Raw genomic sequence first — 13,742 nt, forward strand, 5'->3', positions numbered from 1 at the left:
GTTAGCTTGAAGCTCTTCCAGAATATGCCTGTGTCATATAGTATGTAGCCCTGGTTCAGTAAGAACACATTTGCAATATGTATTTAAATGGAGTTTGTCAGACTGAACCACAGTGATTCAGAGGTAGTCTGTTCTAGAAGCGCAGCTTTGCAACAGGCGGGTCAGTCAGTAATACTGATTGCGGAACCGGCTTGAGCAATATCGCGCAACCAGACACGCGTAATTACAGAACATGAAAACAACAGGACCGAGTCAAAGCTTTCCGAATCGGGACCATGCGTTCTGAATTACACGAACCCCGCCTGCTCACTCGAGGCGTCTCCAATAACGTGGAGGCTTGCTCCAGTTTTTCTTATCCTTTAATCTGTAGCACAGATTTTGCAAGCTCTTGCTAGTCGTCATTTCCAGCAGGATCCCATGCACTGCAACAGGAGGTGTGATTGATTGTGCGCTACAGTGCATGTGCGTGCTTGCATTCGAGGCGGATCAGAGGAACAATCCTGATAAACAGATCTGTTTATTTATATCACTATAGGTTCAGCTATGGCCACACGTTTCGCATCACTTAGAATTTTAGGATTGAGACATAATCTTAAAAAAAACACTATATGAACATAATTTAAATATTTTATTTAACATCATGTGATTAAAGAAACTACAAAATGATACCGCAAAAGTCTACAGGTGTACCTACACAGGAAGCCATAATAGTTTAGTACAGTGCAGACTAGTTGATGTTAGATTTTTTTTCGCTAACTATATGGAAAAATACAAAGCTGTATGTAATTCAATATGTCAAAATAACATTATTCAGCAGCTTTCATTCGACTTTATGAAGCGATTCTTTTGGGTGACGCAAACCTTTCGTCCATATAGCTGTAGTTATCAGCGTAGAGGAATTATCAGAACCGACTCAGTCCGCTGTCTCTCCAAACCCGAGCTGACATAAAGAAGCGTCAGCCCAGGATTAGGGCGAACCATGGTCTGTGAAACCAGCTGAATATTATGATCGAGGGTAAAGTGGGACTCAGACAGAAAGTACAAGAGCAGAATTCGAACGTGTACGTTTCAGTGACGTCCCCATGACCTTCTGAAATGTTACCCGACTTGGGTACGTGTGGAGCCTCGAATACTTCCCATGGTAAGGTGTAGTGCTACATTCTCAGCGTCACATTTACAGGACAGTCAGGACTTTAACACGCTTATGTTAAACGCCGTGTGTGACAGCACTGCCATTTATTGGCACTGAAAACAGGACTAGTTATCAGCACGATTATATAAGAACATAAGAAAGTTTACAAACGAGAAGAGGTCATTCAGCCCATCTTGCTCATTTGGTTGTTAGTAGCTTATTGATCCCAGAATCTCATCAAGCAGCTTCTTGAAGGATCCCAGGGTGTCAGCCTCAATATTACTGGGGAGTTGGTTCCAGACCCTCACAATTCTTTGTGAAAAAAAGTGCCTCCTATTTTCTGTTCTGAATGCCCCTTTATCTAATCTCCACTTGTGACCCCTGGTCCTTGTTTCTTTTTTCAGGTATTTTAGCCTGTCTGCATACGACATGCCTTTTAAACCCGGGATAATTCTGGTTGCTCTTCTTTGCACTCTTTCTAGAGCAGCAATATCCTTTTTGTAACAAGGTGACCAGAACTAAACACAATATTCTAGGTGAGGTCTTACTAATGCATTGTAAAGTTTTAACATTACTTCCCTTGATTTAAATTCAACACTTCTCACAATACATCCGAGCATCTTGTTGGCCTTGTTCATAGCGTCCCCACATTGTCTAGGAAGGCTGGTTCATGTTGCGTCTTTATATACCCCTTGGATAGAGTTCCGTCTGTAACAGATTTGCTATTGCTGCAGAAGCTGGGATTTATAAAACTTGTTCAGACACGGTAACTGAAATACAATTTTTTTTCTTCATTGAAAAATAGAGCACACCTGTTTGAGCTTTAAAACAGAGACAATAGCCCGTGTTAAACACACTGTCTTCACTACTGTCTGAAGTGCACGTTTTTAATTAACATTTTATCAAATTCTGTATTAAGAGGTAGTGTGTCTGTGAAAAATCAACATTCTAACACTGATGGAATTACAGAAGCATTCTCTTGCAGTTCACGCAATAAAGGACAGCTTTGTAAAGATGCCAGCTGACTTCATAACCACCCTGCATGTTGCAGCCTGTTGAGATTCCTTTAACTCGACGTGTCGTAGCATTGAGTGTGGGTTCAGTGCTAAACGAGCACTTACTGTACACTTTGATGGAATTACTGAAGCATTCTCTTGCAGTTCATGCAATAAAGGATAGCTTTGTAAAGATGCCAGCTGACTTCATAACCACCCTGCATGTTGCAGCCTGTTGGGATTCAAACACTGTAGCTTGACATGTTGTGGCATTGTGAGTGTGGGTTCAGTGCTAAACACGCACTTTCTGTACACGTTCATGACCATATATAAAAGCACAGATCACACACGCACTGACATGTGTACAGTTTGATTATCATTGATTTAATACAGTCACACTGTGCATCAATACTATCGAAACGCCAGAGCTGAATAATGACAATGCAAAACATTTCAGGGCTGTGCATTACAATCTCAGATATTTTACAACATGCATTCATCTAAAATGGGAATTACAATTAGCATGAATTATGAAAAGATTCATAATTTAACTAAATCTTAACCGCCCCAAAATATAGAAGATTCATAAAATGCCCATAACTGGTACTGGGCTCCTGCCATTTCAGAAAATGTAATCCCTTTGAAAGCGAGCTCAAACCCTTTGAAAACGAGCCTTTGCTGGTATAACAATGCACACTGGTGATTTCCATGGCTTCACTTTCTGGGCACAAAACTGGTTCACAGAACCACATGTATATCATTGAAAGATTCCTCTCACTAGTTCAAAAAAAGTTTCAAAAACAAAAGAAACTGCTGCTGTTGCTTCCTGGTACTGAATCACTTCCTGTGTTGTTCAAATTCGCACCAATGGTCCATCTCCAAGCAGACCGTGTGACCGCACAGCAACAGTGCCAGGATGTAGGGCTCTCCATAGCCGTGCATTTGAAATGCACGCAAATCCCGAACTGACGTAAAAAAAAACACATGGGAAGAAATTCTAAACACAATAAAAGAGGCGCTGGTAACAATGTTAATAAAGCCAGTAGGAGGTATTAGATTTCACAGCACTGGGTAAGGTTTGTGTTCAAGTGCTGCGCTTCAGCAAAGAGAGTGTGAAAGAATCCTGCAGTTCAACCTGAAACTAGGTGAGGTAAGAGAATCACTGATCACATGACCTCTTTACCAGGTTTAGAAAAGAAACGGTACAACAGACCCTGGACATGCATCTGCAGCACACCTGCAGAAATACATAAAACACATTACTGTTCCTAGAATAAGACAACTGGAATTCCTTTCACTGATACATTCCCCATGAGCCTGCCCCCATTAATATGACAAATATAAACCCCTACCTTAACATTGCACTAGGTTTGTCTTTTTATATTTTCATAATCTGTCGGGATATAAAAAGTCCCAAAAAACACAAGAAACTGGAGAGAGAAAGAAGAGTTTTCTCTTACAAAACATGGATGGAAATAAGACTCCTATTGCACAGCAGTCTCACCCATCCCAGGTTTTACTACAAGCTTGATTAGCCGCAGTGTATAGTTAAACTCAGGTGTGTCTTATCGAACTCCTAGTAAAACCAGGAATGGATCACACTGCTGTGCAATGGGAGTCTTCTTTCCATCCCTGTAATCTGTTTCTTAGTGCACTGCAACTCGAGTGGAACTTGTAATGAACTCCATGTTCTATGATCTACCAAACAGAAAGACAATCAAACAATCTGTATTCCCAGCCCCCTGGCTACTTCTGTGAGCGCCTCCACAGCCCCTGAGCGGTGCGTGTGCAGCCCCTGCCCCTCCTCCTCCTCCTCGGGCGTGACGTTGCTGAGGGCGCAGTACACGGGCTGGGGCTCCGGCTCCATGCCGCTGCTCTGGGAGCTCTCCCCCCCAGCTGCAGGGCCGCTCCTCCGGGGCTGGCTGCTCCACAGCTTCCTGGGCGTCCTCTTCTTCACCATGTTCTTCATGATCTGCTCCGTCACCTCCACCGTCTCGTAGCGCACCATGTTGAGACGCAGGTAGCCGTCCTCGTCCTCCTTGTACCTGGAACAAATCACAAGCACAGCGTTTCACAAGGCTAATAAATATTGGATGGATATACACACGCAACACTCAGTTTAGTATACATAAAGAGATATATAGTACTGTGCTCTGTACCTGAATCGAGAGTGTCCCGATGGCCACTTGAGCTGGTGCTTCTTCCGGAGGTGGAGAGTGAGCGTGTAGCACCAGGAGAAGCACTTGTCACAGAGGTGACACTTGTATTTTGCCACCATGTCCCCCTAGATAACAAATAAATACATACAGAAATAAATAAATCATTGCATAACAGCATAAAAATCTCCCTCAGCATTTACAACTCAAACATGGTGACTCCATTCTCAATCCAAAAGCATTACCTTCTACCCTTTTCGCTCTTGTTTTGTGCCAGACCAATAAATGGGATATGAGCGGAAAGCTCTCCAACCCCTCCTGGCTACAGCGCTGTTTCATTGAAGCACAGCAGGGAACACTGCTTGCCATTTCCACCTGGTTTAGAGTTCAAATTACAACGATCCCCACAACACACAGGTAATATACTAGGGTTTGTTTTGGGGAAGTCTTCAATTAGAACACCGGAAAATGAGCTACAAAAAATGGTCACATCACAATAAAAAAAATAAAAACAAAAAGGTTGTGCATTGAGCTGCAAAAACTACTCAGCGATATAAAGGAAGTTTGACAAAAACAAAACCTGTGAAGCAGTGACATCTAGTGGGGAAAACGAAGATATGCAGTTTGATCTACCGCACAAACACTGGATCTAGATCTGAATAGCGCCTGTCTGATTCAGTTCCAGGGCACAGAGACACAGTCTACACACACAGTGCTAGATCTGAACAGCGCCTGTCTGATTCAGTCCCAGGGCACAGAGACACGGTCTACACACACAGTGCTAGATCTGAACAGCGCCTGTCTGATTCAGTTCCAGGGCACAGAGACACGGTCTACACACACAGTGCTAGATCTGAACAGCGCCTGTCTGATTCAGTTCCAGGGCACAGAGACACGGTCTACACACACAGTGCTAGATCTGAACAGCGCCTGTCTGATTCAGTTCCAGAGCACAGAGACACGGTCTACACACACAGTGCTAGATCTGAACAGCGCCTGTCTGATTCAGTTCCAGGGCACAGAGACACGGTCTACACACACAGTGCTAGATCTGAACAGCGCCTGTCTGATTCAGTTCCAGGGCACAGAGACACGGTCTACACACACAGTGCTAGATCTGAACAGCGCCTGTCTGATTCAGTTCCAGAGCACAGAGACACGGTCTACACACACAGTGCTAGATCTGAACAGCGCCTGTCTGATTCAGTTCCAGGGCACAGAGACACGGTCTACACACACAGTGCTAGATCTGAACAGCGTCTGTCTGATTCAGTTCCAGTGCACAGAGACACGGTCTACACACACATTGCTAGATCTGAACAGCGCCTGTCTGATTCAGTTCCAGCACCCCCCAGTCACACTCCTACCTCATGAACTCTCTTGTAATGCTGGCTCATGCTGTGGGCCATGCGGGAGGAGTACGTGCATCCCTCCACGTCGCAGTGATAGGCGGCTCCTTCGTTGTGGGTCTCTGTGTGCTTACGGAGGTCGTGGGAGTTTTTAAAACTGGAGGAAAGCAGACAGAGAGTATCCTTAACCACCCGTGTTACAATAAGAGTTCTTGGTTCCCCTAACCCAGTGCTTTAGTAGTACCATACAGGCTGATTGACAATGTTTAATACACACACCCTCTCAATATCCCTTCATTGTTTAGAGATGTGTAGTTTACAGGACTACAGACAGGCAGTACCGAAGATAGACTACTTTACAGGTAAAGAAGCAACCAATAAGGCCGCAATGAAATGCTGTCCACATACAGTACTGTACGCATGGTGCAGTAATGGATTGAAATGCTGTCCACATACAGTACTGTACGCATGCTGCAGTAATGGATTGAAATGCTGTCCACATACAGTACTGTACGCATGCTGCAGTAATGGATTGAAATGCTGTCCACATACAGTACTGTACGCATGCTGCAGTAATGGATTGAAATGCTGTCCACATACAGTACTGTACGCATGCTGCAGTAATGGATTGAAATGCTGTCCACATACAGTACTGTACGCATGCTGCAGTAATGGATTGAAATGCTGTCCACATACAGTACTGTACGCATGCTGCAGTAATGGATTGAAATGCTGTCCACATACAGTACTGTACGCATGCTGCAGTAATGGATCACTTCCCATGATGGCTTTTCTGATTGGCTACAATCATTCACAACATGTTAAAGTTTTAACGTTTAAACGTTTTTAATCCTGAAGTTTAAACACTTGGGAAATTCAAGGGAAGCTAACCCCCTACACATGAGCCTCCCCTCACTGAGCCCCACTCTTTGCTTGTATAAAGATAATGAAGTGTGTCCACCTGCTTTCACAGAAATCACACTGAAACGGGCGCTCGTCGCAGTGTCGAAACTTGATGTGCGTTCTCAGAGAGGCAAGGGTGGTGCAGGTCATGTCACACAGAGGACACTTAATGTGGTTAACTGGAAAACAAGAGACAGGAAGACTTATATTGAACATGTCCTCTACAGGCTCTCTAAAGAGTTTATATTGAACATGTCCTCTACAGGCTCTCTAAAGAGTTCATATTGAACACATCATCTACAGGCTCTCTATAGAGTTCATATTGAACAAGTCCTCTACAGGCTCCCTAAAGAGTTTATATTGAACATCTCATCTACAGGCTCTCTAAATAGTTTCGTCAAACTGTAAAAAGGGGACTATGATGTATTCTGATGGGAGGGAGCAGGCTAGTAATTTGCCATGACATTTTCATTCAGGCAGTAGAGCAAGTCCATCCCTATGGCAGAGCTACCAGAAGCGCTCTCTGCAAGCTGACCAGCCATTTAGTTCCTACCTGCCCACAGGAGGGCGAGGGAGGGAAGGAAGGAAGGGGCTGTTGAAGAATAGAGAACACAAACTCACCGTGCTGGCGAACGTGATCTCGCAGCAGCCTCTCATTGGCAAACGGCTTGTCACAGTGCTCACACACCAACGACTCTGGAGAATAAAACACAGGAGAGAGAAGCACACACTGAGTGCAGTATAAAACACAGGAGAGAGAAGCACACACTGAGTGCAGTATAAAACACAGGAGAGAGAAGCACACACTGAGTGCAGTATAAAACACAGGAGAGAGAAGCACACACTGAGTGCAGTATAAAACACAGGAGAGAGAAGCACACACTGAGTGCAGTATAAAACACAGGAGAGAGAAGCACACACTGAGTGCAGTATAAAACACAGGAGAGAGAAGCACACACTGAGTGCAGTATAAAACACAGGAGAGAGAAACACACACTGAGTGCAGTATAAAACACAGGAGAGAGAAGCACACACTGAGTGCAGTATAAAACACAGGAGAGAGAAGCACACACTGAGTGCAGTATAAAACACAGGAGAGAGAAGCACACACTGAGTGCAGTATAAAACACAGGAGAGAGAAGCACACACTGAGTGCAGTATAAAACACAGGAGAGAGAAGCACACACTGAGTGTATTTCTCACACACTCTTTGTTTTGTTCACTTGCTGGTCTGTCATACAAGAGTCTTTAAAATCTTAAAAGGAGTTGACACCTAACCCAAACCATTACTAGAAGCACAGTGCAGAAACCAGGACCAGAGGACACAGCTGGAAATGAAGTGCAGATCAATTTAGGAGACAGAAGGAATGAGACACTTCTCCACACAGACAGTGGTGAGGGGATGGAATGGGCTGCCTAGTCATGTTGTTGAAGGAGACACTTCTCCACACAGACAGTGGTGAGGGGATGGAATGGGCTGCCTAGTCATGTTGTTGAAGGAGACTCTTCTTCACACACAGAGTGGTAAGGAGATGGAATGGGCTGCCTAGTCATGTTGTTGAAGGAGACTCCTCTTCACAGAGTGGTAAGGAGATGGAATGGGCTGCCTAGTCATGTTGTTGAAGGAGACTCTTCTTCACAGAGTGGTGAGGGGATGGAATGGGCTGCCTAGTCATGTTGTTGAAGGAGACTCCTCTTCACAGAGTGGTGAGGGGATGGAATGGGCTGACTAGTCATGTTATTGAGTCAGAAACACTGGAATCCTTTAAGACCAGACTTCTGAGATCAATCGGCTACTAGGAAGCGGATGATCTCAGATGGTATATTTTATTATGTAGCGGCCCGGGGGCTGCACTCACCCTCGCTCACGCACTGCCTCTGGATGTGGTCGAAGAACTTGGTGTTGCTGGCGAACATGCAGCCGCAGGTGGGGCAGGACACCACCCTCTCCTGGGTGTGGCTCCTCAGGTGCTCCCGCAGTCGGTATTTAATCTTGAAGGTGGCGTCGCAATCTGCAAGCGCACACAGGGCAGGAGGTTTCTGAGAGCTCACGTGTCCCTGTGACAGGCTTGGGGTCAATTCCACTGCCTTTTTAAAATCAATTCCTAATTCCTTCAAAAGAACTGGGAACTGATATTTAGAGACATACCAGCTGTCGTGACAGCTGATTTTACAAAGGAATTGGAATTGATTTTACAAAGGAATTGGAATTGATTTTAAAAAGGAATTGGAATTGGGAATTGGAATTGATTTTACAAAGGAATTGGAATTGATTTTACAAAGGAATTGGAATTGATTTTACAAAGGAATTGGAATTGATTTTAGAAAGGACTTAGAATTGGAATTGATTTTAAAAGGGAAAGGAAATTTAAATTGATTTTAAAAGGGAAAGGGAATTGACCCCAACCCTGCGTGGCACTGTAAAAGGGGTGCGAGATGAGACACAGAAATGTATTAAAACTAATCCAGTCTCTTCTATCGTATTACTCTGTGTACAGTGTACCATCGTTATTTCACAATGCAATGAATGTAACGGGCAGTGTTTGTGTGCTGCACTGCCGTTACGGATTCTGTCCTGGAGAGCAGGGACGTCACTCTACCTCTCCAGCAGCAGACGAGGGCGTCCTGTCTGTTCGGGAGGGGCTCCTTCTCCGTGCACTGAGCGTGCATGTCCACGTGCCGGTAGAACCACTCAGGGTTGTTAAAAGTACTCTGTACGAAAACACACAGAATCAGCAAGACCTGCAAGAGACTTCTCTGTCAACACCCCCCTCGGTGCATGCGGGGGGTGCGGTATATATATATATATATATATTTTTTTTTTTTGTATTAATGTATTTTTAATCTAAATCAAAAACGTTACATCCAAGTTTCCAGAAGGTTTGTTTTAATAAATAAAAAATAAATTAAAAAGTGTGAAGTTTTGAGAATGCTAGAGAGGTCATTTAGCAGTGGTTTAATACGATTCAGACTGCACTGGGTGGCCTTAATATTGAAACTGAAGAGGCACAACCAGCTTGCTTAAGAGCGATGGAAAGCTGAAACTGCAGACAAGCAGGAAGGGAACCTGTGAAATATACTGGAGTGGATTTGGCCGAGGAGAAGGAATGAAAAGCAGATTCAAGTCATTTTGTTGCATTGGTACTTGCCGGTAATGCTGACACAGTTTTCTTGTAGTATTAAAATGCCGGTAGTAAACAGGATACAGAAGTGGCTGCTTTAATCTCTGAAGAGCAGAGCTGCAGTGAAACTAATGGACTTCAGTAGTAATGAAACCGCAATTCAATAGGAGTCTTATTACCAGCCCTGACTGCACTTCACCACCGCAGCTCCACACTGATCCAAGACTGCAGTCCACACTCGTGTCACAATAATAATAATAATAATAACAACAACACAGCTGGAAATAAGGTTCCTATTGCATAGCAGTTTGATCCATTCCTGGCTTCACTATAATAAGACACTCCTGAGCTTGTTGCCTATACACACTGAGGCTAATCAAGCTCCTAGTAAAACCTGGAATGGGTGAAGCCGCGATGCAGTCGGAGCCTTATTCCCATCCCTGCTGCACTGAGCTGTGGTGCACACTCACGTCACAGTGTTCCCACTGACACTCGAATGCCCCCGACAGCTCCGGCACCAGGTTCTTGCTGTGCAGGTCCTGGGAGCAGGCTCTCAGCTCCGGGTGGGACAGCAGCAGCTGGGATCCGATGCACTTCAGCTTGGCGTGGAAGGTGTGGAAGTTCACGTGGACTACCAGCTCTCTGGGACTTCCGATCGCAATGAACTCGCAGCCATTCCACAGACAGGCGTAATCATCTGGAACACAGACAGGAGTAATCATCTGGAACACAGACAGGAGTAATCATCTGGAACACAGACAGGAGTAATCATCTGGAACACAGACAGGCGTAATCATCTGGAACACAGACAGGAGTAATCATCTGGAACACAGAGAGGAGTAATCATCTGGAACACAGACAGGAGTAATCATCTGGAACACAGACAGATGTCAATATTATATAATGTAAAGATTTGTTTTTTCTTCTTCTAAGTAATAGGTTCCGCCATGCCAAGTTGTTTGAATGTAAACTATGTACGCAGTATTAGTGTGGCTGTGCATGGTGGAAAGGAGAGTTAAACTGCAGAGTTTGTGTGCAGCTATCTGGTCAATTCCTGTTATTCAATTCCTTTTAAAAATCGATAACCAATTCCGATTCCAATTCTCTTTAAATCAATTCCAGCACATCATTGATCAAAACTGCAATTATTATTCTGTTATAACGAGTTTCTCACAGTGGCAAGAGGTTATTTAAATTGAAGTCACTGTTAAGTCAATTAAAATGGCTTCAAATGAACGCAGCTGAATAATCACAACCATTCAAATATCAATTCCAATGGAAGGAATTGGAAATTGAAAAACAGGATCCGAGCCCAACCCTGATGGCTACAGACTGACTTGAAGTTTCTGTAATATGTAACTGGTTTTATTTCATTTCAAAGCTGATGTACTACATGGAAACCCCTTACCCCAGAAGATAACAGGTGCAGTTAAAAATCAATGGCATGTTTACCTAGTTCCTCCAGGGCTTCCCCATCCCCCAGGTGTTCTTTGAGGTGCAGGGCGGTGTGGTCACACAGCTCCTCCATGCTCTTCCCTTTGAAGGAGCAGGACGCCCACTCACAGGACACCACCAGCTCTGAGGGCTTGCTCTTCCTGGCCATGTCTAGAGAGGAACCGAAATACAAACAGAGAACTACTCATAACAAAGGGACGGTGGCTTTTCAATCTACAGTATATTACAGGGGTGGACAGCCCTGGAGAGCAGCACGGCTATTCATCTAATGTCATGTTTCATATCCTTTTATATCTACAGTATATTACAGGGGTGGACAGCCCTGGAGAGCAGCACGGCTATTCATCTAATGTCATGTTTCATATCCTTTTATATCTACAGTATATTACAGGGGTGGACAGCCCTGGAGAGCAGCATGGCTATTCATCTAATGTCATGTTTCACAGCCTTGAACTAATCTAGGGGTTTGGATCATTCATGGGGCAGTTTATATGCTGTCAAACTATTGACAGCATATACAACTATTTTTTTTATTTATTTTTTTTAAAACAGACTTCTAAGTCACCTGAAATAAAACGAGTCTCCATAACAATAACACTCATTACACCTGTGAAGGAATCACCAGAAACGAGTACCTGCTTGACTCTACCTTAGTTCTATATAATATATATGAACACTGATGCTACAATTCTGTGATGCCAGTGTTCAGCACACACTTGTATACACTCACACTATATATTGGTGAAGCCGAGCATCTAGCGCCTCAGAATCAACGTTTTCAGTTTCAAAATATATTGATTTGTTAAAATGACAATCTATATAAAATGGTAGCAGGTGAAATACAGACAAAGATGTCTGGATGCCCACTGTATGCATTTACAACTGAATGCTTCGAGACACGTAATATGCCCGCCGAAACAAAACGTTGTTTACTTTTGATGTTGCCGTGTCTCTCAAAATAAGTATTTACAACATAATAATAACAACAGCAACTAAGCGTATATTATTACAGATGCAACGTGTTAAAAAAAATGCAGAATCCCCTTTACATTTTGGAGTTGCGCATTTTCACTTTCAGTCACACTTGCGTTCTGTGAGACAAGGGATTATTTTCCATTTGGGCCCCGTCTCCCCTTTTGGTAAATTACATATTTTATTGTATATTAAAACACGACAGTAACATACATCTATTGGTTATTAGTGTTATTTACAAACTGTCCCGTCTGTAGTATGATGCGCCCGTTTTCTATTCTGACAACGACACGTCTTAAACGCGTATGAATTTCAAATTGCACAAGAATAACAGTGTGTGTGCTATATCTAAAAAAAAAAAAAAAAAAAAAAAGCACTTCGCTTTAAAGTCCTGTTTTTTGTTACCTTCAAAATCCTTCACAGTAAAACAAAATGTGCTCTTTTCTGAGTTAGGATATCAACAAACGAGTCCCGATAGTCATTTCTCTTCTGCTCCCTTCCTGTTGTTTTTCTTTACTTCCTGCTTTTGTCCCACCAAGGCACAGCACTCACATTTACCGCGTAAATGATCTCACAAAACTCGGTTCCGCCCACCAGCACACCTTTCATTGTAATTGGGCGGTTGAGCCGCCAGTCCCGGTTCTTGCCGACACACCTGTAGTAAAGAATTGTGGGATTTGGAGTTCGTCATATATTTGTATACTGTGCTCTTAATACAGTATGCTTTTAAATGGTCGTACATATCCATTTGAGAGTGAGTTTCCTATTTTAAGGAAACGTCATGCTGGTGAAAAGTACAGCTGATGGTTTAAATGCCTGGAAAGAAAATCATGAATTAATTTAAACAACACTCAAATATATCAGTTGCATTATTATTATTATTATTATTATTATTATTATTATTATTATTGCAATTGTTTTTTCACTCTTCAGTTGTGCTTAACAATGACAGTATGGAATAATGATACAAATGTTTGAAATGTAATTTCTAGTGATTCTCAGTGCTGCTTTTCTAACCCTGGACTCGTTTCTCTCTCCTTTAGTTTTCCTGTATTCCCTGACAGTCACAGGACTCTGAAATGACTGTGCCTCAGTCGTAGGGTTCCCTTTTTCAGCCTGGTTTTAGAACACACAGCTGGTCAGGTTCTCACTGGTTAAGAGTTCCAGCACTTTCTGCTCTGCACACGTTCCAGCAAAGCTCTACAGTTTAATAGAGGCAGTCCTTTGTTGGTAACCCCATACACACAACACTTGCAACTCACATACGATAAAACATAAAACGAAATTAAAATCACGACAGGCGAGCATGAAAAAAAAGTCTTATATTTCAATAAAAAAAAATATATCATTAAAAAAATCTAACCAAACCCATCACTGTCTCTAACAAAGCGTTCCCAAATAGAGGCAGTTGAAATCTTGCCCATTCCTTGTGCGCTCCTTCCATCTTCCAGACACACCCCCTGCACGCGGCTGTGCAAGGCCTGCACACAAAGCCTTCTTTTTCCGTGAAGCGCACCTTCCTGCAGAGCTCTGACTTCAAACTTTCATTTTATGGTCTTGCATGTTTTGCTTGATCCTTTGCATTTGTGTCGGTCTGAATAGATAACCTGAAGTCACTTTCCAGTGTAATATTGCATTCTTCACCTGGCACAGGTATT

The 13,742-nt window shown here is 43.2% G+C and overlaps 1 protein-coding gene across 1 annotated transcript; it reads right to left on the bottom strand.

Moving 5' to 3' along the window:
- Positions 1 to 2,490: 2,490 nt before the first annotated feature.
- On the bottom strand, positions 2,491 to 12,637 carry LOC117971242 (histone H4 transcription factor-like). The gene is made up of 10 exons (XM_059027937.1): positions 12,490 to 12,637; positions 11,110 to 11,262; positions 10,128 to 10,354; positions 9,136 to 9,247; positions 8,395 to 8,547; positions 7,157 to 7,231; positions 6,594 to 6,714; positions 5,651 to 5,789; positions 4,287 to 4,411; positions 2,491 to 4,172 (listed from the first exon to the last, which is right to left on the bottom strand). The coding sequence occupies exons 2-10, from the start codon at positions 11,258 to 11,260 to the stop codon at positions 3,845 to 3,847; spliced, it is 1,431 nt and encodes a 476-aa protein (XP_058883920.1). The 5' UTR covers positions 11,261 to 11,262; positions 12,490 to 12,637; the 3' UTR covers positions 2,491 to 3,844.
- Positions 12,638 to 13,742: the final 1,105 nt, after the last annotated feature.

The sequence above is a fragment of the Acipenser ruthenus genome, chromosome 8 (genome assembly GCF_902713425.1).
Source record: "Acipenser ruthenus chromosome 8, fAciRut3.2 maternal haplotype, whole genome shotgun sequence".
NCBI lineage: Eukaryota > Metazoa > Chordata > Actinopteri > Acipenseriformes > Acipenseridae > Acipenser > Acipenser ruthenus.